Here is a 24,723-nt window from a genome sequence, read left to right as displayed (position 1 = left end):
CAGGGCTCTGAACAAATCTGAATCCTCTTATGTGATATAAGCTACTCTTGCATTTTGCTCTGCATTTGTACTATTACTATTGTACTGTTGTATTTTTTTCCTGAGGTGGCAATGATAGATTGGCCATCTAGATGTGTGAAGAGGATTACTTGTGTTCTGTTTTGTGTGTTGCATTTACCCCAATTTTTGACACCCATTGCATGCCCAACCTACCTGGAAAGGGGTCACTCTCTCGCTTTCCCATGATTTCTTCCATTTTTATCCCTACAAGGGATTTTTTTCTTGTCTTCTTAGGGAGTCAAGGCTGGGGGAATGTCAAAAAGACCATGTCGGCCCTCCTTGTGTGATTTTGGGCTATACAAAAAATAAATTGTTCTTGTTGTTGTTGTAATCCACTTGACGCCAAGGCCAGTACTTGGATGGGAGACTATCTAGGAAAAGCTTAGGGTGCTGCTGAGAGACTTGTTGGTGTGGCCACTTCCCCTATGGTCTGTATGTGGATCCCAGTGCACCAACAGGGACATTTTTGTGCAGTAAAAATTGGCACCATCCTTCGGATGCTACATAAAACTGAAGTCCTGACTCTCTGTGGAAATACTGTCTCATAAAAAGTATGGTGTTCTTGAAGTCCTGGCTAAATTGCACACCATGGTCTGGTCATTCTGAGAGGCTAATTGTCCTTGGTACCTTGTTGGCTAACTATCTCTCTCTTACCCCTTAACCACCTGATAGTGTACTGTCATAAGAATGACTGCCATTTTATCATCTGGGTGAATGTTACACATTGGTGGTGACTGAAGTGGTCCCCCATTGTCTGTGCAAACTGCGCTATGTAAGTGTAATTAGTTATCATTATTCAGCCTCTGGGCACTCCATGACACTATAGCACATTATTGGCAGTAGCTGGCACAGTCGGGGGTGGATCTCCTATTAGACTAATGAAGCTTAAGCTTCAGGGCCGCTAATCCCGTTGGGACCCCAGAATCGACTTTAATTCACATTGCTTAAAAATTTAAGGTGTCTACTGTATGAGAATGTGTTCTTCAAAAATAGTAATATTAATTGAATATGTAATTCAATAACAACCACAACAGCAACATTTATTTATATAGCACATTTTCATACAAATGATGTAACTCAAAGTGCTTTACAGGATGAATAAAAAGAAGAAAAAAAAGACAAAATATAAAAATAAAATGTGGCAATACTAATTAATGTGGAATAAAAGTAAGGTCTGATGGTCTGGGAGGACAGAAAAAACAAAAAAAAAAAACACCAGATGGCTGGAGAAAAAAAAAAACAAAATCTGCAAGGGCTCCAAGGCCACGAGACCATCTGGCTAGATCACTCTAGGCATTCTACCTAACATCAATGATCTCAATCAGTCCTTGTGGTATTAGAATTAGATTATGATGATGGAAACTCTGGTCTTCAATCCATCAATGTAAGGACTGCATGGTGCTTTGATCAAAAAATCGGAAAAAGAACAGCAGAGAAAGTAGGAGTTAGTATGGAGCCACCAAGAATGATAATGATAATTAAATGCATATACAGAATATCAAGGTTAAACTAAAATGAAGCTATGAGAAAGCCATGTTAAAATAACGGGTTTTTAGCAGTTTTTTAAAGTGCTCCACCATATTAGCCTGGCAAATTTCTATCGGTCAGCTATTCCAGATTTTAGGTGCATAACAGCAGAAGGCCGCCTCACCACTTCTTTTAAGTTTAACTCTCGGAATTATAAGCAGACACTCATTTGAAGATCTAAGTTTACGATTTGGAGTGTAAGGTGAGAGGCATTCAGAAATATAGTAAACCGTAAGCAGTATTGTAAAGTCAATACAGCAATTTTAATTAAAATTTGGGATCTAGTGGTTACATTTAAAAAAATGTGGTGATCTGTGGTGGAACAACCCCATTGAAAAAGATAACAGCACTCCCTTAAAAATAAAGGTGCCAGAGAGGTTCTTCAGAGAGATGCCACTGGAGAAACATTTTTCATTCCAAAAAGACCCATCCACATGAAGGTTCCAGAAGGAATCTTTTATTTATTTAGATCTGTAGCTGGCTCCATACAGTAAATAACCATGAACAGATGGTAACAGATTTGAGGGTTATGATTTTAAAAGGACTCATACAGTAACACAGGCCAAGTCCAGGTTTTCTTAATCTGTTAGTGTCCTGCTGGGCAGAATACATTAGAGATGTAGCCATACATTAAATATTTCAGGTTTCTTCATCTTCTTCCAGGAAGTTTTTCAAACCCTTTCCAGAATGAAATGGAATTTGGTCAAGCAGTAGTTCTATGAGGAATCACATAACCTAGCAAAGAACCATAAAATGCCATTGAAGAAGTTACCCTGTCCTTGTTATGGGTTGTGAAGGGGACCCTCATAACAGTAGGTCTGCCACTGAGCTCAGTGCTACACAGGTTAGGAGTCCTGTCTAAAAAAAAAAAAATCCATGGACTTTGGAGTTTGATTTCATTCCAGTTGCTATCTGTGTTGAGTGTGCATGTTCTCACTGTGTTCCTGTAGGTTTCTTCATACATCAAATTGTATTATTTGTTGAATATAAATTCGGGATAGTGTGTGTTTTTATGCTGTACATGAGTGTAGTCTGCCTTTCCATTGCTACCAGTTCAGGTAGCCCCTTCTTATACTATGCTACTTTGGAACTGAAATGCTGAAACACCATCTTCTCGGTGCAGGTTGAGGGTCCCAAGTAGTTGCATACACCCAGAAACAGCTCAAAATCCAGGGTACATTTTGTACCTGGTGCATGATGCCGGTACTGTAAGACAGACTTCAAATCCTCGAGACCCCTAATACATGGACTATTCAAAAGTGAGTGGACCCTGCAGTGGTTGGCACTGTTTTTTCAGAGTTCCATGAACCTTTTTCCTGACCTCCTATTCACTCTCAGTTTATGTTGACTTCTTATATGCTGTCTGTGTATTTTCTCACAGCATCAAACATCATTAGGAGGTTAGTGGGCGCCTCTAACCTGGTGTGGTGCGGATGAGTCTTATTCATTGGACTGACATCCCTGCCCAGCTGGGTTTAGAAAAATGGATGAATTCTCACAAGACGCTACAGAGAGAGAGCTGCTTAAACTCTTGCTCTGCACAAGTCAGTAGTTGCATACCATTAGTCTCAGGCAATCTCAAACAGACTGGAACATTCTAGCATGGGCTCGCCCACTCTTCACTTTGTGTTAATCATTCGCTCTGCACACAGGCGCTAACTGTTGCCAAGTATATTTCAGAGGCGGCGACTCCTAAACAGAACTTTCCAGCCTGAGGCTTGTCAGGGCGTGAGGTGCTGCACTGCTTTGTATAAAACATATTTTAGGAAAACTGGATTCAGCTTTTGCTAATTACATAGAGTACAGCTATTAATCAATGTTAACTTATTTTATAAAGCCTACCATTGCAAAGGAGCTTGGTAATATAGGGCTACAATTCTGCAGTGCACTGCTAATGTTGACTCACTAATGAGATCTGAAGAACTGGAATGTTCTGCCAAAAGTTTTCTTTACAGATGTTTATGTGTGTGTATTAGCAGGACTTGGAGACTGTGTCTTTAAGAATGAACTCAAATGCCAAACAGTCCATCCACTCTTTATGAGCACAGTATGTAGCAGCGGGAACAAATAAAACATTAAGTTCGTTGTGATGCCAAGGAGACAAAACATCAACGCCTGGCAGGGGAACTTAACAAAGGCCCTGGAAAATTCATGTATCCTGGAAATGACTCACTTCTGCTTTCAGATCATTTTTTCAGTGTGTGAAATTTGATCTTGGATGAGGACAGAATAGCAAAGGCTTTTCTCTTGTTTAGGTCGACCAGAGTTATTCAAGGTCTGTGCATAAATTGTATTCTTTGGCCCTTTGGTAAGTTTGGAATGGAAAAAAAAAAAGAGCAAGGCCTCCTCGAGGGGTGGGGGGGAAATAGAAAGGCATAAACACGAGAAATGAGACTTGGCATGTACCTCTCAGGAATCATGTCTACATGTTTTACATGGCATTGTTAGAATTTCTTTTGCATGGGGCTACTTTATACGTATCATGACCAAGGGGGGGGGGGGGGTTGTTTCAGACCCCCAAACTGCAATCACAACTACATTCCACACAAGTGTCAGATTCAAATTCAAATTTATTTAAAAAAATAACTTTGCCAAATCTGCATCTTCTTTTCTTTTTGTCTTTGCTGTTCTTTTTTTTTTCTTTTATGTCTCTCCATAAGAGCTTTGTCCTCCTCCTCCTCCTCCTCCTCCTCCCCCAACTCCGACTCTGTGAAGTTCATTTGCTGATTAGCGATCTCTACTTGTAGTTGCCACACTGGTTCAGCAAGTTGTTGAATGTGGGTCCTGAAGTCCACTTGGACTATCATCATTTTCAGGAAATCCTGTCGACTACGCCACTGTAAAAGAAAGACAAAAGGGCAGATTAAGGGGTGGTGGCCTGTTTAATGTCCAGCGGTTTGAAAATGACATAAAATATGATTGTTACGATTAGTACACTTTATTACTTTTTGTGACTTTCCCTTTGTACTCTTTGCTGATCTGTGCAGCTAAAATTTTTTTTTGTATCTGGGAATCTAATTTTGATATTAGTTACCTCTATCTGAATTCCTTTGAAGCATATTCATTTTTTTTGTCTTCCTGCTACGCCCTTTCTTGTGGTAAGAGTGTCAGCTATTGCCTCGGCAACTCTCCCAGAGTTCTGTGGGAATTCACATCCCATGTTGTTATTAACGTGACCAATATGTGAGTAAGATTCTAATTTATCCCTGTTGGGATAAAAATGCTTTACGTGTAATTCCCTCTCTTTCTGATCTTGGTATTCTGACTTTCTTTTCATTCTATGGTTTATGATTCTTCTACTGGATTAGAAGATGGTGTGGTGTGGTCTTATGTTTCTGGCTTGGTAAGATTGGTTTATCTTTTTGTGTATTGACTCCCCACTTGTAATTTTTGAACATGTTTTAGCTCCTGAACCTTTATTTAAAATCTTGTAGCTGTCTCTTGTTGAGACAGAAAAGCAATGAAGGACTTCTACCACAAGGTGCAATTTTTTGCACAGGTTTTTACATAAGCAAGAGAGAATGCTTCTTGTTATGGAGCTCCATCTCCTTCAGAAACAGGTCACAAAATGAACGCTGACTTCTGGGTGTGTCGTTGTTTATTTGCAGGCAGAGGCAGGCAAGCATAGTCTGGGTGGAAATGATGTCAGTGGTCTTCCAGGGTGCTCTCCTCAGGGAGACCAAAACAGGGTTATCCATTATATATCTTTGTTATCCTTTCCTCTGTGTTTTCTCTTCCACTCACCCTTACTCACATGTCTGAAAATATACATATCCATCCATCTATTATACTTTCTATATCGGGGTCCTCAATCACAGTCCTGGAGGACCGCAGTGGCTGTAGGTTTCTGTTCTAACCCGGTTGGTTAATTAGAAAGCAATTCTTGCCAATAATTTAATTTCATGGCTTGTTAGTGCTTTAACTCTGTTATGTCAGGTCACTCTCATATCCAAGATTTTCTTCCCCTTTCTAAGGATATCATCCAAATGATTTGAAGGCTAAAATGGAGGAGTAATTCTCAGTCCTTCACTTTTTCTCGTCACTTTCCTTCCAAGTATTAATTTAAACCCAATAGTGCACGATAAATACACACGGTTATAAATTTTAACAAGCTAAATGGAGAAATGCTGGTCTCTTTTGTCACTTGCATCTTATTGCTAATAAGGAGAAATTAAAAACCAAGACTACATCTGTTTTAGACTAAAATAAGCAATAAGAGTCTTAACGAGCGAGACAACTAAAGTGAAGCACAAGTGTTTCTTGAGCAATAAGTGCTTTTTATTAAGCAATTGGGTTGGAGCAAAAACCTGCAGCCACTGCGGTCCACCAGGACCGTGATTGATGACCCCTGGTCTACATCAACAGCGAAAGTACATATAGGTTTACACCGGCAAAATGGTTACACAAATTATGTCTTTAAATAATAATTTGAATAATGTCTTCAAATTAGATGCAGTGTACCTGATATATTTAGAATGAAGAAATTTGTAACACAATGTAATTTTCTCAGACCTACTGGATCCAGTTTAGGGAGGCAGAAAATGTCATGGCAGCCTCAGGAGCAAGTTAGTAACCAACCCTGAATAGTGCGCTAGGCCATAGAAGGGTCCCATCTCTCACACACACACACACCAAGCCAGCATACAACTACCAAATATGAACATCTTTGATAAGATGCATTTATATCTGACATTCTCTTTACATTGAGCTCATAGAAAATACAGATGTACTATTTCTTTTATGCATTTTTAAATTACTTTTTATTGAAATAAGATTTGGAAAAGTTTACTCATAGTTTTCAATTCTTTCGTTGATGTTGGTGATTTTGTTCATTGTGTGTTTTTTTGCTTTTTGTATTAAAGTTGAATGATGACATTGTGTTGTGTAGCACCAGAAAAGAGGAAGTTGGAAGAATGGAGAAGGGCTTTGGAAGAAAGAGGGTTGAAGATAAATTGGAAGAAGAAGAAAGAATATATAAGATTTAATGATGATCAGAATTGAGAAATTAGCCTGCAGGGGTAGCTGTTGGAAAGAATGGAGAAATTTAAATATGTAGCATCAGGGGTGGGCTGAGCTGGAAAACTAGATGCAGAGATAACTCACAGAGTGTAGTGTGGATGGAACAATTGGAAGAAGGTATCAGGAGTAGTGTGTGATCGAACGATTAAGGTGAACATTAAAGGTAAGGTTTTTAGGACCAGCAATGACATATGGAGCTGAGACATGGCCTGTAAAAGGGGTTGAAGAAAAAGAATTAGATGTGATATAAATGAAAGTGTTGAGATGGACAATAAAGGACAGAATAAGAAATGAGACAATGCGTGGTACAAAAAGAGGGAGAGATACAGTAAAGTACAGGAAAGAAGGCTGAAGTGGTATAGACACGTGGTAAGGATTGACAATGAATATGTGGGCGGAAGAGTGATGGGAATGGACGCACAAAGGAAGAGAGAGTGAGGTGGATGGGTAAAGGAAAAGAAGATTGGGAGGAAAAGGTCTTGATTTGCAAGGAGTTGCAGAGCTGATTGGAGAAAGTTGATCAAGCACATTAACCCCCTTATAGAAGTAGGAAAAGATGAAGAGGAAGAAGAAGAAGATCCATCCATTATCCAACCCGCTATATCCTAACACAGGGTCACAGGGGTCTGCTGGAGCTAATCCCAGCCAACACAGGGTGCAAGGCAGGAAACAAACCCCGGGCAGGGCACCAGCCCACCGCAGAGCACACACACACACACACACACACACACCCATACACCAAGCACACACTAGGGACAATTTAGAATTGCCAATAATAATAATAATTCATTACATTTATATAGCGCTTTTCTCAGTACTTAAAGCGCTATCCACACAGGGAAGAACCGGGAAGTGAGCCCACAATCTTCCACAGTCTCCTTACTGCAATGCAGCAGTGCTACCAATGCACCACCCTGCCGTCCAAAGAAGAAGAAGATATTAAAATTAAACAATACGAAGGCCAACCAGGACTATTTCTTTTTGCTGATTAAGGACTTTAAAAAATTTTTAAATTCCTACTTACTGTCTTCATTGAGTTTCTCCATTTCGTGTCTTCATGAGTTTTCTCCAAGTCTCAGCAGGTGTGTAATGAAGTCTAAATTGACTCATTAGAGGCGTACATCAGTGTGGTTTACAATGAACAGGCATTCCATGCTATTTGCTTCCAGAACTGGCTTCAACTTCCCATGATCCCGGGGAAAGAGCAAGTTCATAAAATGGATGAAAGGACAGGTGGAATATAATGTCTGAGCGGGATGGCAGTTCATTGTAGAGTACGCTCACTCATACTCTACTAATGCAATTTAGAATCACCAATTAATCAAAAATGTACCTCTTGTACCTTTTGGGTTTGTAGGAAAAATTCAGTAAGACATATGGAGAACATGCAAGTTTTACACAGACACTGACCAGACTGCAAAAATGAACTCCTCAGCATTACTGTAGCACCCACAAGCAGTCACCTAACATACAGTAGAGAAAAATCTTTCATTTTGCAATTAAGGTATCTTATAGATGGGGAGTCTTTTTCTGAGACATTCATCAAAGCATCGTGTAGTAACTAATCCACATCGACTGCAATTTCCTGGCATGATTGTTTCCTGACTTTTACCTTACATTGGAGTAGACTCTGGCTCAGAAGACCCTACTTTGTATTCACTGGGTTTTATATTGAGTGACTGAAAACCCCACCTAGATCCAAATTACAGGCTTAATTACAGGTGTTGGTGAGGCCAGCAGGGGGCACTCACCCGGTGGTCTGTAAGTGGATGCCAATGCCCCAATGCAGTGATGAGGCACCATCCTTCAGATGAGATGTAAAACTGATTCTCAGTGGCCATTAAAGATTTCTGAGCATCCTTTGTTAAGAGAGGGGTGTATGCGAATGTCGTGGCTAAATTGCCCACCATGACTTGGTCATTGTGGCCTCCTAATCATCCCTCTTTTCTAATTGGCTAGCTATCTCTCTGACCACTTCACCACGTGATAACTAATGTGTGGTGAGCGCACTGACAGGGAATGGCTGCCGTAGCATCATCTAGGTGGGTGCTGCACGTTGATGGTGGTTAAAGTGGCTGCCCCTTTCTACATAAAGTGCTCTGAGTGTCTTGAAAAGAGCTATATAAGTGCAAGTCTTCTTCTTCCTAATTTATTATTGTTTTATCTTTCTTTTCTAGCAACAATGATTTCCGAATTCCTGGGTGAGCTGACTCTGGCTTTTGGTGGTGTAAGTTTATTTATTTATTCATTTTTACCTACTCTTTGTCAGTTAGTTTTACCCTTTTAAAAGTATTAACCCAAATAATTTAATATTTTGTGCCATGTCGGCAAGAAACAGTAAGACCTGGAAGTTCAGATTAAGGCAGGTTTATGTTGTGCATAAAGTTCATACTGTAGGTATAACTAACTGATCCTCTAATAAACTTCAAATTCTTAATTATTTTCATCCTAATGGCATAATACCAAACTCCCTTTAAGCAGAGGGACATTTTGTCAAAGCAGGGAAGACACCTAAAGAATGCTCTAAGCAATCCAGGAGGGAGGAAGGACAACCGCTGCCTAAGCGAAAACCTTTGGTGATCCCTTATGTGTCAGGAGTATTGGAACAGCTGAGACACATTTTTTCAACAGGTCTCGGTGGCTTTCAAACCCAAAAACACGTTACGGTAAAAATTGGTCCACCCCAAGGATTCGGTGCCCTGGCACAGACTGAGTAATATAGTTTATGCAGTTAAGTGCCAAGAGGGGAAACCAAAGAACCACTGGTGAAGCAGATGGCACAACACAGAAGAGCTACCTCATCAGGCCAGGACTCCGCAGTCTGTTTACACCTACAAGACAGTGGTCATTGTTTCAGTGATGAAGATGTGCACATCCTGGACAGGGAGGAACGCTGGTTTGAGCGAGGAGTCAAGGAGGCCATTTACGTGAAAAAGGAACGACCATCTCTGATTGGAGGAGTGGGCCTAAGGGTACATCTTTCACCATCTTACATAGGTTGCTGGGATTGCAGCCATTCCCCAACTCTCTGTGAATGGTACTCATGGCCATTGATCAATGGACAATTTGAATATCACACAGCCCGTTGTTAGTCAATGGTGCTAGTTTGGTCATTAGGCCAAGGTACTGTTTATAAGGTTGGAGAAGCCTGCAGTCAACTGAGACTGAGAAAGTCGTTTGGATGAGTGATGAAACGTATCTCCCTTGGAAAAATAAAACTACGTCCAGATGAACAGAATCAACTTTCTAGAATTTCCTGACCTGGATTATTGAGCATGCATTGAGACATTTTGCCACTGAAAAAAAAATGGTTTTTTGGTCATAACAAAAACAAACTGTTTGTGGATTTTGCATAGTCTGTGGTAAAACCCATGAACTGTAATATGGTATCCATTTTATTTTGCATGTTTAAGTTTAAAAAGTAAAACAATGAAAGAAGACATTAAGTATATGTCAGTTGAAGACTTGCCGCTTACTGAAGATTAGAAAATAGTAACAATTATTTCTCTCTCTCTCTCTCCATGAAGTAATTGTCATTGAACTTACAGGCAAGGCAAGCAGTTTTGCTCAGGACATAGCATAGGAAGCATAAAAAAGGTTGGACAAAAAGCTGAGGTCTGAGACTGTAAATAATGCTGTGACAACACATACTGCGAATGAAACAAACATACTGTATATGCTTAAGTAAATGCTAATGATGTTTGATATAGATTACAGAAAATATATTAAAATTTGATTTAACCCCTACAAAAACTATGATGTTACATGGTATCTGTAGACACTGTATCTGTCTATGACTGACATCCAAATGGTCCTTCAGCTTTGGTCAGTATTTTGGATGTTTCCTTTGAAACCTTTCAAACATGCCAAAGCATTTCACTAAATCAGCGTAATGAAGAAAAAGCTTAGATTGCTCCTGGAGGTGATGGTGAGGCCATCAAGTGGCACTTACCCTGTGTGGTCTGTGTGTGGATCCCAATGCTCCAGTACAGAGATGGGGACTCTGAGCTTTAAAAAATGATGCTGTCCTTTGGAGGACACATAAAATTGAGGTCCTGACTCTCTGTGGTCATAAAAGATCGCTCTGCATCTTTCGAAAAGAGTAGGATGTTTCCTAACGTCCTGGATGAAATTGTCCACCACGACCTTGTCCATTCTGGCCTTTAATTATTGCCTGTCTCTAACTGGCTAATAATCTCTCTCGCCCCATCACCACCTAATAGCCAATGTGTGGCGAGCCTACTGGCGCAAGAACGGTTGACATCACATCATCTGGGTGGGTGCTACACATTGGGGGGGGGGGGGGGGGGGGGGTTGAAAATATTGGCAGATTTATGTGAGCATTTGCAACAAAAAAAATATCAGAATGGTGATTACAACCTAAGCTGGTCAGTTCATTAAGGGTGCCTTTTATGAGAGTTAAGGGCTGAGTGCTCCATAAATTCTGCATTAGGTACACAGCGACGTGCCAGTTAGGCATTTGACAGGGCGCATTCACACCGGACACTGAGAGGGACACTGTTTGTGCACTGTTACCCGAGGGGTGCCATATATTAAAAGTTAAGGGGTATATGCATCGTAAATTCTGCAGTTTGTACACAGAGAAATTCCATTTATTTAGCTAAAGGGGAGTGCGTTATGGACACTGAGGGGGGACCCACCCAGTCATTGAATATAATATAATATAATATAATATAATATAATATAATATAATATAATATAATATAATATAATATAATACTGACTACCCACTATGAATACTGAGGGGCACTGTCCTCCAAGTGGGCTTCAACTGCCAGTGCTTGAAATGGTTCCTCACTGTCTATGTAAAACACCATAAAAATGTGATTTAAATATTAAGTTTCATCTAAATGGGTTCTTGTCCCAGACTTCCTGTCACAGTTACTGAATTCTGCTGACCTTTGTGTATAATTAGCATTTGCGTACAATTGGAAGGACACTTGAAATATCAAGGAGTTGCCAGGGTGCCAACCAGATTATCCCTTTTAATCCAAACCTGAATAAATTCATACAAAAAGAATAATCAATGGCATATACAAAGGTCTGTGGTGGGCTGGCAACCTGCATGGGGTTTGTTTCCTACCTTGCTCCCTGTGTTGGCTGGGACTGGATCCAGCAGACCCCCGTGACCCTGTAGTTAGGATATAGCGGGTTGGATAATGGATGGATGGATATACAAATGTAAGAAAATAAACTAAACGGGATTCTTCTTGACTTCTTAACGGGAATCATAGCTCCGTGCTGTTTGCAGTTTGGGTCCAATATGAGATGCCATTCTCTGGGGTGACCATTCTTTAATAGTCCTCCAGCCAGTAAGGTCAATTGCCCTCAGTGGATGTCTTCTCGCTGCTGTGGGTGACAAAAGAGACAACAATGTTGTCAATTGCATCCCCTCTCCGTTAAACCTGGATGGAGATTCTCTGATGCACATTTGTGATACTTTCTAGAAAGCCTTTTTCCCATCGAAGGGTTTTCATAGAAAATAGCCTTTTTAAGAACAAAAGAAACGGAGAACGACTATCCTCATAACAAGACTGGTGTCAACTGTTATCTTGTTATTATTAATAAAAGCATAACCTTTCAATATCAGTCATGCTGTATTTTTTGGGCACACAGGGCTCAGATGAGCGATTCCCAACTGTGGTGGCTGCTGATGACTTTGACGCTGCTAGAGATGCTGCAAGAATAGAAACAGCTATCAAGACCAAAGGTAAGATGGAACAGCTTTGTAGAAACACCAAGAGACACATCAGTGGTTCGGGTATCTGATTGCGCACTATAATCATATGCCAGCTTGGAGAGGACTGCTTATGGAAAAGTGCTTTTATAAAATGCAGACTCCACAGGAACATATGAATCATAGATCTAAATATTCATCTGACCAAAGTGACACATGAGCCAGGGTGGAGCTTGTATTGAAACCACAGGATTGTTCAATTCTATTTGAACTCCACTATGATGAATACATAAATGCAGTGTATTGTTTATCTTTAAAGGTGTGGATGAGCAGACAATTATCAATGTTTTGACAAAGCGAAGCTACCCTCAGCGGCGGGACATTGCATTTCAATATGAGAAGAGGACCAAAAAGGTAATTAAGTAATTAAGTCTATTAATTCCTGGATTGTACCAAGTCATAAAATGTGCTATTAGGCTAATTAGTCATTCGAAAATCAGCCTGGTATGTATAGTGAGTGTACTTAACATAAAACCGGTGTCCCCACCCAGGACTTGGTTCTCCTTTGTCGTTAGTGCTGCCAGAATAGCTTCTGCTCCTATGGGACTTTGTAATGGAATAAGTAGGTTACTAAAGGATGCTTAGCCCTAAATGAACAATCAATTAATCAATAAACTAAATGGTTAGAGAGAGATAATAATAACTTAGCTGACAAACTAATTAATGAATAAAGGGCTCTGGCCATTCATACATCCGTCCATCATTTCTGCTTGGTCCAACCCATAGGAATGAAAAAGGTCTCCTTGATATTTTTTTGGTTTCTCCTAGACGACATTGAGACCAGAAAGAAATGAAATGGAGACATGCTCTTTTGTCTCCTGCTTCTTGGGGTTTTCTCCATAGAAAAAAATACCCCAAATTCCTCACAAGTGTCTCCTTTTGAGCTTTAGTAGCAAAGTCACACAATGGATGGGCTCAGATTTTCCAAATAGTGTCTTGACATTTTTTTTTTGCTCAGTAATACTGTATGTGGTGACATGTATGGACAGTTGTTTGTGGTAATAAAACATTTGGCTCTGATGACAAAACTGTAGTTCTTGCTTGAATATTATTAATTTATCCAATATTTTAATAATAATAATAATAATAATATTGCTATGCTACAGTTAGGTCATACTCTTTCTGGAAGAAAAGGTAGGCAGAGTGGTTAAGACTTTAGACTGAGGTTGTGGATACAAATCCCACTACTGACACCAGTGTGTGGACATGAGCAAGTCACTTCATCGGTCTGAGCTCTAATTAGAAAAACAAATGTAACTAATTGTATCTCAAATGTTGTAAGTCACCTTGAAGAAAGGCATCCATCCACTAATAAGTAAAACTATAAAGTCTTAAAAGACATTAAAATAAGACTAGAAAGGGGTCTCACAAAATATAACATGCTTTTCAAACCAAATTCTCAATTTTGGTTCCTTTTACCTCAGTTGTATGTCATGTCTCCTTTTTGTCTAAATCTGTTTCTCCTAAGGAATTTTAGGAGAAATGTTTAAGTCTTCTAAGTTTCATAAACTGTCAAAAGAGCAATCTTTGAGCAGTAAACATTTCCTATTGGCGCTTCGGCTCATATGGAGCTACATCTTATCCTGCCATTAATGGGCACAATGCACAGACTGATCCAGGATAGATTTTCAGTTCAGCTTTAACTGTTTATTTAGTTTTTTCAAACTCCATGTTTATTTATTATTTTGGAATCAACAGTCCTCATTAAGGGTAGTGCTGCTGCCTCGCAGTAAGGAGACCTGGGTTCGCTTCCCGGGTCCTCCCTGCAAGGAGTCTGCATGTTCTCCCCGTGTCTGTGTGGGTTTCCTCCCACAGTCCAAAGACATGCAGGTTAGGTGCATTGGCAATCCTAAATTGTCCCTAGTGTGTGTGTGTGTGTGTGCCCTGTGGTGGGCTGGCGCCCTGCCCGGGGTTTGTTCCTGCCTTACGCCCTGTGTTGGCTGGGATTGGCTCCAGCAGACCCCCATGACCCTGTCTTAAGATATAGCGGGTTGGACAATGACTGGCTGACTGACAGTCCTCATTAATTGCATAATCTCAAAAAAATGGTTGATGTTAAGGTGCTAGCCATGTTGTTTATTGCTTAGTGTACCCTTTCATTAATGTTTATTCATTTTTATTGTGCATTTTCCTATTTCCTTTTTATACTAGGATATGATTTCAGCTTTGAAAAGTGCCTTGTCTGGTTCCCTTGAGTCTGTCATCCTTGGTCTAATGAAGAGCACACCTCAGTATGACGCCTATGAACTGAAAACATCCATGAAGGTATGATAAACTGAAACCTATGGAGTTGTTTCCATCCTTCCTTCTATTTTGTGAATTGTTTGTTATAAGGTGTGACGGTGTGGGTCGGCTCCACACTACCTTGTCATATCTAAGTGCGTCTTGAACCCACACAGACCAAGATGAGCCAGGCCAATGAGGACACACATATTCAGCAAGGGGTTAGTGAAAAAAGTGTCCAGTGCTTTTATTTCAGATCCAACTCAAAATAAAAAAAACAGTGTTCAAAAGGTGCAGTGCAACAAATTCTTCGATAAATAGCCAATACATAAATAATCCAATAAAACCAAAGTGAACGTGGAGGATATAAGTCATTAAATAATTCTATAAAAACAAGGTTAAAATCCCAGGCAGGAAGCAGTCCTTTAAATACTTACGAGTCTTGGTGTATCCTTCAAAAACTGATGTCTTCTCCGCTAACCCCAATGGGATCCTATACCAACAGGCACAACCAACCCTTTGACTGGATTGGGCCCTTGCTGTCATCACAGACTCCTGGCTAGGGGGCCGCACCGAGCCTCATTCCTCTGACTCCCGCTGCCACTCCCCGGCCTGTTGAGGGAGCCCTCCCGGAGCAGTCATTCAGTTCTGTTCTCCAAGTTGACAGCAGTCCCCTATTGAACGGCAGCCACATGCTCCACTCCTGAGTCTCCTCCCAGCTGCCTGTCTCCATTCCCTCGCACCGGTTCTCTCCTCCCAATCCTGCCTTCTTTCTCCCCTCTTTACCCCCCATGTCTCTTTTCCTTCCTCTTTTTCTTTCTCTCTCCTCTCTGCCGTGCAGGTTCCTTTTATATGACCCAACTGGGTGCAGATGAGATGCGCTGCTATGCCTTTGAGGTATGTGAATGAGGCTCCTGACTGATCCTTTTACCATTACACATGAATGCGCAATCAGCTAAGCACCCCAATCAACACTAAAGCGAAGCACCCGATTGGAGCATGCACTTTATGGGACATGATTATTTATTTAAAAGCTGCACTGCGTCCCAGACCTCTCATCACATAAGCTCATGGAGAACTTAATCCTCTCCCAGCTACTCTAGGCTCAAACCAGCATTTAGGTTTATATTGTGTATACACAAATTAGAGGCGTGAAATGTGCTGTGAAGCCTAACCTGACACCCCAGACACAGACGCACAAGTCCCAGCACTACACAGGCTTTATTTACAGCTCACACAGTAAAACGCCTCACAGTTCCTTTCTTTCCTTGTCTCTTCTGCCTCCACTCCTCCCTCAAGCTTCGTCCTCCACTTCCCGACTCTGGCTTCCCGAGTTGTGGCAGCTGTCCCCTTTTATTGAGCAACCGGAAGTGCTCCAGCTGTTCTGCGATCTCCTTCCGGCTGCACTTCCGGGTGTGATGGCAACCCCGCAAGAGGAGGGCTCAGCCATTCTCCACAGGCCCCCTGGCGGTGGCCACGATCCTCAGCAGGGTTGAGCTTCCCTGTTCCGTAGCACTGTAGCAAGCCAGGGGGGCTGCCCTCTGTCATCTCAGGGAAGGTATTACCCTGTGCAAGCTTCTTCCCCCGGTCCTTCCCTTACGGAGCTATCCCGGCTGCCCATTACAGTGCATATGTGACTTTCCACGCAAATGCTGGCATTTATAAAAGACAACTTGACGGGGAAATGTGCATATGTCTACAGCAACTCTGACTTATGTGTACACAATAATTCAGAGAAAATGGGAAATGACGACACCCTTGATCAAGTAGGAAAATGCAACCAAATCAGATAAATGACAACTTGCGTGCATAATTAATATCACTGAGCTGTGATTATAATGTGCGTTGATGTGACAAACTTATTATGTGATGAAAATGATGTACAGATTGTGTTTTAATTCCCTTTTAATTGGACCAATGCTGCGTATTTGCACAGAAGCACTTTTCTGTTTTTTTCTTCGGCAGTTTAGCGTACCTCTTGTCATTTCTCAGGTAACTGGCTGACAGGTCAGGAATATCTCAGCCAAGCTTCACTCCATCGTGGCTACTGTGCTGGAAGCCATTAACCGGGCGACGAAGTACAACATCCAGTTTTCGTATGGTGTGGGTGCACATATCTTATATACTAGCGTATAAGTCAGGTCTTGAATCCCGAAAAATCGATCATACAATCAGACCCCGACTTATACGCCCGTTCGAAAATTTACATTATTTTTTACATCTTCTTGCTTCCTCCAATCTCACATCAGTTTCTCAGACACATCAAATTTTGTTGCAACAACGCAGTTACCAATTTCTTTCTCCACTTCAATGACTTTTAATTTAAAACCAGCTTCATACTTTCTTCTCAAACCCCGCCTGGTTCCAACCTGAAATAACCATATATGGACCATGCTAATCAACCTCATACATATGCAATCAGGATGCTGCAGCCCGAACACTCCATCGTAGATAAGTGATGCTCTTACGATAAAGGTGTATGAGGGTGTGAGATACAAAAAACACAGATCAGTACAATCGTCGATTCTGAATAGTTCGGGTATTATCGTGTGGTCACGTAGGCACAAATCATAGAAAAAAAGGCCGTGTGCTCTATGGTTACTCTCTCAGGTGGCTGTTAGCATATCACAGTCTCTTGGATTGATAGCGTGAGTTTTCCACATTCGACTTATACGACCGACATTATAAAATACCGGAAATTATACGGTAAAATCAAGCCCTGATTTATCGGCGGGAGAACTTAAACGCGAGTATATATCTTACATATAACATAACATGTTGTTACCAATATAAAAAAAAAAAACAATTTGCACCAGTGTCCATTTTCCTAACGTAACTGGAGCACTGTAATGCACCCATATTGCAATAAGGGCACCTTGCGAGAGAGAAGCTGTTTTTGTTAACTGTAAGCAGTGATATTCTGTTAACATGCAAGTCATCTGTGATGCCAAAATAAGACTAACAATCGTCAGGACTGCTCTGGCATAAGGCCACATAAAAAGGCATCTCTCATTGCAGTTTCCTCTCGCAGATCGAAAATCAGAGATCATCGATGTGTTTTTTCCTACTCCTGTTACATGCACACTCTGCCGGTGACCAGTAATCCGCTTCTTCTTGTTTTTTTTAATATATTATAAGCATAGTGTGGCTGGAGCTCATGGCTTTTACAACAGCAGTAACATGTTGCCACTTAACATATCTGCACTTGTTGCTGACTCCCACGCTTAGGCCACCAAAAATGTAGAGACGCAAAATTCTGTCTTGTGCTAGTGGATGCATCATGTGACTGCACTAACAGCCAATTAAGGGCTGCAGCATCCTGATTGCATATGTATGAGGTTGATTAGCATGGTCCATATATGGTTATTTCAGATTGGAACCAGGCGGGGTTTGAGACACATTTACAATTGCACATTTAGAAGATGATTTTGAAATATAAAGGGTAAATAGTGTAGAACTGTGTGTATGTATTGTTGTCCGCATATTGATTTGGCTAAATTTTACACCGGATCCCCATTTATCTGGGCTTGGGTGTATGCCAGGTTTTATTTATCTAATATTTTTTTGTGTGTTTGGCGTACACATTTTCCTGTTGTTTTGGTGTAGGCGTATTTTTATAAGTTTTATAAATTAGACCCCAGGACGACATTTCAGTCCCTCACATAGTATATTACACCAATACACGTTCACCCCATGCGGCGATTATATGCCCAGCTAAACCAGACTTGTGTCTTTATACTGTAGAAACAAATGAACACAAATCCAAGGAAATCAGGCAGACCCCACAGTGCTCTTGGGAATTTAAACATGGTGTAAAGTGCCGCCATTTCACAGAACTGTCCTTCCATTCATTTAAGTTTCCTTACCAGGGCAATGCAGATAAGATCAGAAGCAGTGTTGTGCACTTGTTCAAAAGAGCGCCTTCATTTAATGCACTAATTTTTCTAAGAACGGTGAACTTAACGTAACGTATCTGCAAGTGAAGAACTTGAACGTGAGCTAGTTCAGTTTGATGTGACGTTCTGGATCTGGTTTAGGTTCAGATTAAACGTTTTGTCTTACCTTGTAATGTAGGGGTGGTGCCGAATCTGAATACGGTATTCAGATAAGCACAGATAGTGGATTTTTTACTAATATTAATTTCATACTAATGTTTTGCCATATATTTGTACTCGGAAAAAATAACATAAAAGCTACTAGGCCCTGTTCTGTGTCTGCCTGCTTGTGCTTAAGCTGCACCCCCACTGACACGAGCTTGCGGTGAAGCTCCACTTTTGCTTTTAGGAAAACATTGTACTTCACGAGGCCTATTTGTATTTTTCCACCTTTGGACATGCAGTATGTGATGCGAATTTTGACCGGCAGCGTAATCGGTTATTTCACATACATGCTAATTCCGCAGTCACCCTTTGTGTCACACGGTTGGAAATAGAGTGGTCATTTATATGAATACTTGCATCTGTTTAATGTCTTTTTTGTCTGGGAGGATATTAGTAATATATGGTTATATGTGTTTGTTACTGGGTATGACTCAATATAATGTATTTAAATTAAAAGAGTCTTCATAATTATTGTATTTTATTCAAGAACACTGTAATAGCTTAATATAAGGCATGCAAAAATGAAAAAATTAAACTCGGGGGTCATTGTTTTCATCCATCCATCCAACCCACTATATCCTAACACAGGGTCATGAGGGTCTGCTGGAGCCAATCCCAGCCAACACAGGGTGCAAGGCAGGAAATAAACCCCGGGCAGGGCACACACACAATTTAGGATCGCCAATGCACCTAACCTGCATGTCTTTGGATGGTGGGAGGAAACCAGAGTACCCAGAGGAAACCCACACAGACACCGGGAGAACATGCAAACTCCACGCAGGGAGGACCCGGGAAGCGAACCCAGGTCTACTAACTGCGAGGCAGCAGCGCTACCACTGCATCACTCCTTAACAAATACACAATGAACTGAACATGAACTAGTTCAAAAATTGAAATGGTGAACTATGAACATGAATTTATTCATTTTAGTCTGTGTGAACTGAACTTTGAGTTAGTTCTTGTGCGGCGTGAACTTGCACAACACTGGTCAGAAGAGTGCAACAGCAATGAAGGCAAGACAGGGACTGGGCCATTGCAGCCCCCTTTTACTCGCCCAGATGCCACCTTATTTGTATGTCCTCATTTGCATTTTTATTTGCATGCTTCTGTCGGGTTAAGTTCTACTGAAGAGCCTGAAACACGTGAACATGACATTCTTTAAATAAAAATAAAACACATAATGCATTTTTTGGGTGACCTTAAATCAAATGATTTATTTAGACTTGAAAATCCTCTAAAAGGCAGTTCAAGTCATGCTGTGTGCTCTATGAAAGTGACCTTCATCTTATAACAATCTGACTTTTGTTTGGTGTTTCTTTTACTTGAAGGTTATGCTTCTTAGGGAATTGATAACACGCCAACTTTGATGAATAAATACTTTACAATCTGCAGTGTCTAGGGCTGCCCAGACTGGTATCATGTGAAGAATCCTGGCCTGTCTGCTTAATTGTCCTAATCCACTCTTATATATTTTTTCAAACTAAATTCCATGGGAGCCTCCAAAAAACAAAACCAGAAACAAAAAAGTGATTGTGCAAATTATAGCCTTTTTTTAAAATGACTTCTATCTATTTGCTGACATTTCTCAGTCCAAAGGTGTCAAGTTGCTAAAGATTATCCTATACAACAACCTGAATGTGGCTCTGGTGTTTTCACGCTTGAGAAATAAATTCTGGCCTCAGTTTCTTGCCTTGTGTCTGATGCTGCCAGGGTAGGCCCCAGCTTCACCACTGTTCACCGTGGGTTCATAAACAGACAGGTAGAAGCGAAGGTTTTGCATTTCTGTTCTTCCATTCCCTCCTTGCCTAAATTTCCTGAATGCATCATACACTAAATTGATAAATGCTAACTCATGCCACCAAATTCATGTGAATTAACTCTATTAACAGAAACACTTACTAGGTCAGGTTTTCATCACTGAATAATGAAAGATTCACTTTAGAGACAGTTTTGAATCACACAAATAATTATTTTGATGGCAGGGTCTTTAAAATTTACACTGTCTAAATATGTTCAAAAATATCACCTATGTTTGCTTTCTGTACTGACTTTTTCCAGTATAGAAAAAGACCCCAGAACAAAGAAAGAAAGAACAATAAGCAGTAATAAGCTTTTGCTGGGACACCAATCCATCATAGGGCAAGAAAATATCCATTGATCCATCCATCCAACTTTCCATTTTCTTACATACTGGTCCAGTTCAGGATCATGGGAACATAGACTCTGGCCTCTCATGACCCCGAATCATTGAAGCAGGTTTGACATACCTTAATAAAATGATAAGTGTCTTGTGTGTCCATCTGGTTACTATGTCTCTGTCATTCCAACAGATGGCGCATCAAAACATTAACACTGCTTTTATGAATTTCAAACCACATTCCAGCAGATGACAAATCACAAACATTTATAGTAATGCATTTTATTACTGCAAATGTTTGCAATGTACCATCTGTTGGAATAACTCATGCAATGCATTGCAAACATTAAGGTCTGTGTTGATTGCTTAGATTTCAACCCATCTTAGATGGGTTGTACAGCATGGTGCATATATGAAATGGTAAGGTCTGTCCATCTGTCATGCAATTTTCTCAAACTACTTCGGCTCTACCCTTAATCTTGGTCTTAATAGAAAGCCTATGACCTTATATGTTCTGGAAATGAAAAACAAATTAGTTAGCAGCAAACTGGTGACCATGACCTGATCACTTCTGACTACAGCAAAGTGATTGAGAAGCCGAATGATAACCACCATTATGGCCGAAAGAAAAAGAAGAGAAGCAATCTCTGCTGAGCATCAAGCACATTGCAGAAGATGATTAACTGATGAAGAATCAGAAAGAATAAGAGGAAAAGATGCTGAAACACACAGATGAGCAAAAAGTAATCCTGAATACCAAATTTTAGGCAGTGGCAGCCTGGAGGCTGTAAAAGACGGGAAAGTGACCTGCGGTTGTGTGCCTATGACAAACTAATCGAGTGACAAAGTGCTAACTGCCATAAAGGCAGAAAGAAAAAGAAGAGCAGTAACATCTGCTAAGCATCAAACACATCACAGAAGGTGATTAAGTGATGAAGAAACACAGAAACACATAGACAAGCAAGAAGTAACCTGGAATTTAGCTTGATATGCTGTGGTAGTTCCAAAAATTTGAAGCCATGGTGTACTGGTGGTTATTTTACTGAAGGCTGGAAAACTTTATATGTAATAAAAGTAGAGTCCCTTTGTTCAGGATTCATTATCAAGTGCAAGTGCCATGCTTATTGATCATCGAACATAAAACTTGATTACACCTAAATAAAAGGACAGCAAAGTCGTGTGTTTATGGAACAGTGATAGCAAAATCGCAAAAAGTGATAACCACCATAATGGCTGAAAGAGAAGTACAGTATTAAACACATCATAGAAGGTGATTAAGTGACGAACAAAAGCTGAAGCACACAGACAAGCAAGAAGTATTCCTGAATATAGCCTGATATGTTTTGACAATTCAAAAAATTTTAGGTCTTGGCAACCTGGTGGTCACTTTATAGATGGCTGTAAAACTTTATTCTAATAAGACTACAGTCCCCGCATTCAGAATTTATTATCAGGTTCACATATTGTGCTTATCGATCATCAAATATCAAACTTTATCACAGTTAAATAAAGGATGGCACAGTGACCTGTGGTCATGTGTTTACAGAAAAGTGACCACAAAGCAAAACCATAATGGCAGAAACTAAAACAAGAGCAGCGATATCTGCTGAGCATCAAGCAAATGGCAGAAGGCCATCATGTGATGAAGAATCAGTCAGTCAGTCATTCTCCAACCCGCTATATCCTAACACAGGGTTACGGGGGATGGGGCACCAGCCCACCACAGGGCACACACACGGACAATTTAGGATCGCCAATACACCTAACCTGCATGTCTTTGGACTGTGGGAGGAAACCCACTGAGACACGAGGAGAACATGCAAATTCAACACAGGGAGGACTCGACATGTGAACCCAGGTCTCCTTACTGCGAGGCAGCAGCGCTATCGCTGTGCCACTGTGCCGCCCCCAATGAAGAATAAGAAAGAAAAAGAAGACAAAACATTAAACTACATTGACATGTAAGAAGTAATCATTTAGAACAATTGAGCAGCAGATTGGCTCGTGTCCATGCAAGATAAAGTCCAGAATGCACAATGCAAGAATGAGAAAGAGGCAGAAATACACGGTCAGGGATGTAGCACAGGACTCTGGGCCCTATACATGAGTAGTCTGTCTGGGCTCCTTCCTCTTGAAAACAAGGTTTTCATTCCAGACTTCAAGGTGTGCCATGGGTAATCATTACCCTTTTTAACCCCAATATGAAGCCCATGTGCATGGTAACAACTGAGAAGATTATTTATCAAAACTTTCAACCACATGAAAGCATTGCATTTACATCCTTTCATTGATATTTCTTTGAAGAACACCACTTAGTAAAGTTACATCAGCGATGTGAACATTGTCAAGCTGTATTTTTTAATGTTGAACATATGAATATGTTGCCAAAATAAGAAGGTTCCACTTCCTCTAGATTAGCCACCAGAGTTAATAAAAAATAAAAGTATGAATAGCTCCTTATAACTTGTTTTTTATTTGCCCTTCTTTTGGACTGTAGGTGTGCTTGTTTCACTGTTAGAATATTTATGCACTTATTATCTATTTTAAATGAAATAGAGCCATCTGCTGGACAATATTTGTCATTCAGTTTCCTCTGTTTGGTCTAATACATACTGTATATGAAAGAGCCATTATCTCAAAATCCTATTGGAAAAAAAGTAGAAGTGTCCAAGTGTTTGATTAATTAGTTAAACTTATTTAATTATTTAATATAATAGAATAATAGATAATATTATACCATTATCTAAATTATCTAAATTGCAAAAAAATGAATGATATTTAGAAACAAATTAACAGAGACTTTCATTGCAGGGTCTGGGAACAGATGAAGACACTCTGATTGAAGTCGTCTGCTCTCGCAACAATGAAGAGCTTGCTGAAATTAGAAAAGTCTACAAGGAAAGTAAGGCAACATTTTATTTTACTCTTTTATGTCATCAAAACTATGTGCAACAATTATTTAAAAACAACTGTGTTTTAAATAGTCCTAGGATGTCGTCTTAATTTCTAAAATCAAGTTCTCTGGAAAATACTGTGTATATCATTTTTTAAATTATTTTTAATAAATTTGCAACAATTTCTGAAATCCTGTGTTTACTTTATAATTATAGTGTTTGATATGGGGAAACATTAATTTAAGTGATTTTAACACAAGGCTGCAATATAGCAAAATGTGAAAAAAGAAAAGGGGTCTTGATACTTTCTAAGCCCACTGTATGTCTAATAAAATCCCTGTCATACAGAGCCCTCCATAACGTTTGGGACAATGATGTTTAATTTACCACCCCTTCAAACAGTCACTGCATGCAAAGGATATGCAAGACAATATTAAATATGACTTCAGTATTAGACCTGCCTGAAATGGGGGGCCTGTGTATAAAAAGTGTTGTGTGACCGAAATGTATGCAAACCCCCTTAAAACAAAGTCTGCAATGTTCACTTTAATCATGTCTGAAGTGTTTGATTTGTAATTTTAAACTGTGGAGCCAAGGGGAAAATCAAGGAAAAGTGTGTTTTTGTCTCAAACATCATGGCTGGATTTTACATTTTTACTACTTTTGTTTAATTCAATACATTCATTCATCCATTTCCTAAACCCACTTTTATTCTGAGTAGGGTTGTGGAAACCTGGAGCCCATCTTAGCAAGCTTAGGGTGCAGGGCAGCAGCAATTCCTGAACAGGCTGCCAGTATAGTGCAGGGTGAGAACACACACACACACACACACGCACACGCACACGCACACACACACGCACACATACGCCCACACAGACACACACACGCACACAGAGGTCAATTTAGCAGCATCAATCCACCTAACCTATATGTCTCACAGACATGGAGCGAGCATGAATCCTGGTCTCCTTACTTCAAGGCAGTAGTGCTGCCATTGTGCCATCC

At 40.3% G+C, this 24,723-nt stretch overlaps 1 protein-coding gene across 1 annotated transcript in view; it reads left to right on the top strand.

The window, feature by feature from the left end:
* Positions 1-24,723, top strand: part of LOC114668011 (annexin A2-like) — a 42,989-nt gene that overhangs the window by 3,683 nt on the left and 14,583 nt on the right. Inside the window, exons 2-6 of the mRNA XM_028823591.2 lie at positions 8,784-8,833; positions 12,244-12,337; positions 12,624-12,718; positions 14,516-14,629; positions 23,636-23,726. Of these exons, the coding sequence (XP_028679424.1) occupies positions 8,789-8,833; positions 12,244-12,337; positions 12,624-12,718; positions 14,516-14,629; positions 23,636-23,726 (439 nt within the window). The 5' untranslated portion in view covers positions 8,784-8,788. The remainder of the gene's footprint in view (positions 1-8,783; positions 8,834-12,243; positions 12,338-12,623; positions 12,719-14,515; positions 14,630-23,635; positions 23,727-24,723) is intronic.

Source organism: Erpetoichthys calabaricus, chromosome 17 (assembly GCF_900747795.2).
Source record: "Erpetoichthys calabaricus chromosome 17, fErpCal1.3, whole genome shotgun sequence".
Lineage (NCBI taxonomy): Eukaryota > Metazoa > Chordata > Cladistia > Polypteriformes > Polypteridae > Erpetoichthys > Erpetoichthys calabaricus.
The sequence above is the reverse complement of the archived record's forward strand: the minus strand, read 5'-3'. Positions and strand labels throughout refer to the sequence as shown.